The sequence below is a fragment of the Trachymyrmex cornetzi genome, unplaced genomic scaffold (assembly GCF_001594075.2).
Source record: "Trachymyrmex cornetzi isolate Tcor2-1 unplaced genomic scaffold, Tcor1.1 scaffold90, whole genome shotgun sequence".
NCBI lineage: Eukaryota > Metazoa > Arthropoda > Insecta > Hymenoptera > Formicidae > Trachymyrmex > Trachymyrmex cornetzi.
The window spans coordinates 874,198-878,753 of record NW_017300245.1 but is presented as its reverse complement, the minus strand read 5'-3'; the positions used below and the strand labels follow the sequence as shown (position 1 = coordinate 878,753).

General features: G+C 44.4%; 1 protein-coding gene across 1 annotated transcript in view; it reads right to left on the bottom strand.

Moving 5' to 3' along the window:
* The window catches only part of LOC108769450 (ankyrin repeat and BTB/POZ domain-containing protein BTBD11), a 12,148-nt gene extending 8,087 nt beyond the window's left edge, over positions 1–4,061 (bottom strand). Inside the window, 4 exon segments of the mRNA XM_018520463.1 lie at position 1; positions 3–166; positions 338–542; positions 3,247–4,061. The exon segment at position 1 is cut by the window's left edge and continues 60 nt beyond it. Coding sequence (XP_018375965.1) covers position 1; positions 3–166; positions 338–542; positions 3,247–4,022 — 1,146 coding nt within the window. The 5' untranslated portion in view covers positions 4,023–4,061.
* Positions 4,062–4,556: the final 495 nt, after the last annotated feature.

Genomic DNA, 4,556 nt, shown 5'->3' with positions numbered 1-4,556 from the left:
GTCGATCGTCTTCGGGCACAGCATTCAATTGCTGAGGACTGTGAGTTCTATGATGACGATGCGGTGGTGAACTGCTGCTTGTGTGGCCGCCAGTATCCGACATGCTCGCGTGTCCGGACGATCGATTCTCATCGGAGGAGCTGTTGCCAGTGCATTCCGGTCGCCTCTGCAAAAATCGGCAATCTTTTACGGCGAGCGTCGCGGAATTTTCCGACTTCAATTCCTTGTGATTTTTCGTATGTAAAATATTTACAAGAAGTCAGAAAAGCATTAGAAATTAGATATACCCGTGGAATCTCTCCCCGTCCCGTAGATAAGTTGACATATTTCGATATACCTGAAGCGCACGGAGTTCGTGTAAACTGAGATGATGGTGCTGAGAATGACGTGGATGCTGTGGAGTCGGTGTCGGTGCTACGGTATCCGTATCCCTTTCTGGGATCATATGGACCATATCGTGAACTCCGCTTTTAGCAGAATTCTCGGTGAAATCCTTCGAGTAAGAGGGGCAATATATCTCGCGACTATTACCACCGCCCGGTCTGTAAAAAAATTTTCATCTTGGTTCGACAAATAATTTGTTCCCTCTTATTTATATTGCTCCTCGTATTGTCTATTCTCATTATGTCTTAAAAGTATAATTTGACGGAGCTTATTTTAAGAATTCCAGGCTTAACTACTAGATAAAAATAAGAAAATTTTAAAAAGAAGCTATCCGCAGATTTTTATTATGAAAAAATCTACTATGGTTTAAATGAAGAAAACTTTCGCAACAACTTGGCGACTTGAAAATCTCGTTCAGTAGACAGGTTTCTCTACTTGAACGACCGAGAAACGATACCCGATATTCTGTTGGATAGGTCAGTGCCTCATTAATTTGTCACAGGAATAATTCTAGCGGCTCACTTACAAGTGATTGCTCGCGCCGTCTTATCGAACTTCCCCCCCGCGTGACGGGAGAAGCAAATAGCAAAGGCATAACGCGAGGTGCATTCCGAGGAGGCACTCGTCTTCGTGGAAGTTACACTCTCGAAAAGTCGTAATCTACGCAGCTAACTACCACGTCCGATTCCTAGCTCTCGAGAGTCCGAGAGATAAGAGTCACGTAACATCTACGAAGAAATGGATAAACGGAACTGCGTTCTCGAGTTGTCCTAATGAGACTCGCGTCACTTGTAAACCGTTCTAACGACCGTAAGGCTTTTTAGGCATGGAATATTTCTCCACCCTATAGAATGCCAACGACGTGGAGCTGATATATACGACACCCTCGCGAAAAAAAAATTATTTAGCTTACGGCGGCCGCAAAACTCGATTGTGAATGCGGTAAAACGCATTAAACGTTAACAAAGGCACGTGACACGACAACTTTGAAATGTTCGCGTTTTAAATGTTTTGCAATGTCCTAAAGTGTAATTAATTTTCAGGAAGAATCTCGTAAGACGTATTTTAAATATTGCCAACCTTTAGCTTCTCTACGTTGTCAATATATAAATATGTTCCGTATCTCGAGAGAAAGTGATGCGGAAAGAACCGGCGGGACAGAACGCGGCAAGCATAATTCTGTCGGAAACGATACGAGCCATCGATATCGTGATCCTAAAATTATTTAGACTAATAATGCGTCCGTTCAATTAGAGGTTCCGCTGAAATAAGCAGCTATAATACGCCGAATGCATTGCGTAATCCTTATGAATCGCTATTATATTCAATTGTGCGACCATTGTTAGTCGATATCGACGCCGAGGATTTAACTTCGACAACTTTCAAATCCGACATTACGAGTTGCGCAAACTGCTCGCTCGGGAGATACCGAGACAGAAAACGCAGCAATGCAGGTAGCGTATCGGGCAAATCAATTCCTGGTTATGGTATATATACAGTATAATATACACGGTTATGCGAAAAGTGCGCAATATGTACTGACCATTTAATTAATTTGTTCCTCTCTCGCATTTCACTTTTCAGACATGATTCTTGCGAAGCGCGCAACATCACGATTATATCTAAACGACACGTTATCATATAAATTTTAAAGTGTTTAGGCTATATACATATAATACAATGCATGTATATTCCTTATTGTATTATTACAGGTCTCAGATGTGTCAATCGTTTAGTCGTCCGCATTATTAGTCCAATATTTAAAATAAAAAAATTTTAACATCTATTTCGAGAAAGAGGAATTCAAAGAAAGCGTCGAAAAAATTACACACGCACGCACGCACGCACGCACGCACGCACACCCACGGCCCGCAGGCATTCAACTCGAATGCACTTATTATGCACTTTGAGAGGCATCACTGTTGGGATCCGAGCATTAGCGGTGCATCATCTGGATTTCCTTGGAGAGCGCGAAGAACGGATCGTTTGTACGTCGGGGAATAAATCAGCGAGCGCGGCTAGGAGTCTTAAAACAACTCGTAATCGCGATATGTAATGTCGATTCGAGGCGGTTCAAACACGACGATTTACACGCACGTCCCATTACACGATATCGATTCGATACAGCGCGATGAACGTTTTATTCGAACGCACGCATCCGTCAGTCACGAGGGGGAAAATTAAATGAACGCGAAGAGATAAGATATTCAAACGCGAGTTCTGCGATGCTGTCTGGATCGCTTGTGTGAATCATCAACTACAGAGTGGCGAACTCTTCTCGTGAGTGCGCAAAATCGGTGACATGTTTAGATACGCCGTTTCGCGTACCATCTCTCGCGAGATAAATGTATGACTCCATTATCTTATCTCACTAAAGCTGGACATTGGTTACAGTCACTAAAATTTTAATTTACCAATTTTTTATCATCTCAATACATTCGTCTTACATTAAGAAATCGTGAAGCGATTGAACAATAATTTAATTAAACATACTGTTACGATCATATTTTTTGTAAGGAAAAGTCACGATTATTTTTATTTTCTTAAACGTCTGATTTCTGCTGTGCTGGAATCATTAATAATTTATTTGTAAAAAAAACCGATCAGGAGTTTATCAATAAATTAATTAATAGAAATAATCCTTTTCGGTCAAAGTAGATTATAATACTTTTTTATAATAGCACGTGTGACTCGAAATGGTAAGTAAATCACCCGCGGAAACGGCATGAGGTATCGCGAGATTTAACGCGAGAGTGAAGGAACTTTGATTCGCCGAAAGGCAGCATCTATTTTTTCTTCCTTCGTCAACGACAAGCGAGCGAGCGAGCGTGCGAGCGTGCGAGCGTGCATGCGTGAATTTACCCCCTCAGTCGCCACTGCTGCACGAAACTCCAATCCGCCTTGAACCCGCTCGTGTCCCCCGGCAAGGACCAATAGTCTTCCAGCTGGCTCTCGTCCTCCTCTATCCTGAGCACATCTTCCCTGCTGGGGCTGACGTTCACCACGATCTCGTGCGCGGCCTTGGGATCGCCGTTCTCCATCGCGGAATCTCGATGTCGTCCGGCATCTTCTTCCCGCTCGTTATCCCGCTCCAACGCGTCTCGTGGACGAGCCTCTGCTGTCTCGTCGTTCCGCGATCGCAACGCAAGGGGTAACGAAGTCTCAGGATCCTCCTTGCACCTTGACGTCACCTGCGCGCACGCTTCCGGTAATGGCAGGGGAGGCGGAGGTGGAACTGGTGGTTGCTGCTGCCTCGCTTTGTCTTCTTTCTGTCTCGGATTTGAATCGCCGAAATAGATGACCGTTTTATGATTTACATCCTTTCCGGTTTTCCCGATGTCGTTGTTGGGCGTCCATGGTTTTGGACTACCGTTTACGCCGCCGCCGCCACGACGACTTCGGTCTTCCAAGGTCGCGCATCTCTCGTAATCGTCGTACCTTGCGATTTCTCGCCACTCCTCTCGCGCCGGAGGCTTCGGTAAGAAAGGTACGGCCCGCCGTAGGATAAAATTTGTCCCTTCATGGCCGATCTGCTGCTGAACTTCGATGCCGTTGGCGCTCATCTTGTAGCCTTTCAACTCGCGGCACAACACGCACCTACAGTCGTCGGTGCACTGAGCTCGTCTCGTGGACGGCATGTTATTCACAGCGGGTCATTCTAGGACATGCGATCTCTAATCAGCTTTGGCAGTGCAGAATCTTTGCTTATCTATATCGCAAATGCGAAAAATGTGAAAGCGTGACCAAAAGAGGCCCGGTTTCCGTCGATAGTATCCTGAACTAATTCCCAATTTAATTGTACACGTTTCACTGTACAGTCGCGCCTTGTTATTCACATTGTTATTCAAAATAGTAAGCTCGCGTTTATCTGTAACGTTTACAAATGAAGCAGGTTTCTAAAACGCGAGCTCAGCTCGTTCGATTGTATCGCAGACTGTAGAATATATCACAGATTACCATTTCGCTGTAGCGTGAATTTTTGTCTCTATCACGATTACTTTTATTTCACCCAACTAGCTCTCGCGAACGAATCATCGTCACAACTTTCCTCGTGAGATCGTATATAGGATGTCGGTTTCACGTCCTGCCACGATAACGTTCATTGCTCCAGTTTTACGCGGAGATTCACCCAGCGACATTTCCTCGCTGATTCATTGAAAATATCTCTTCTT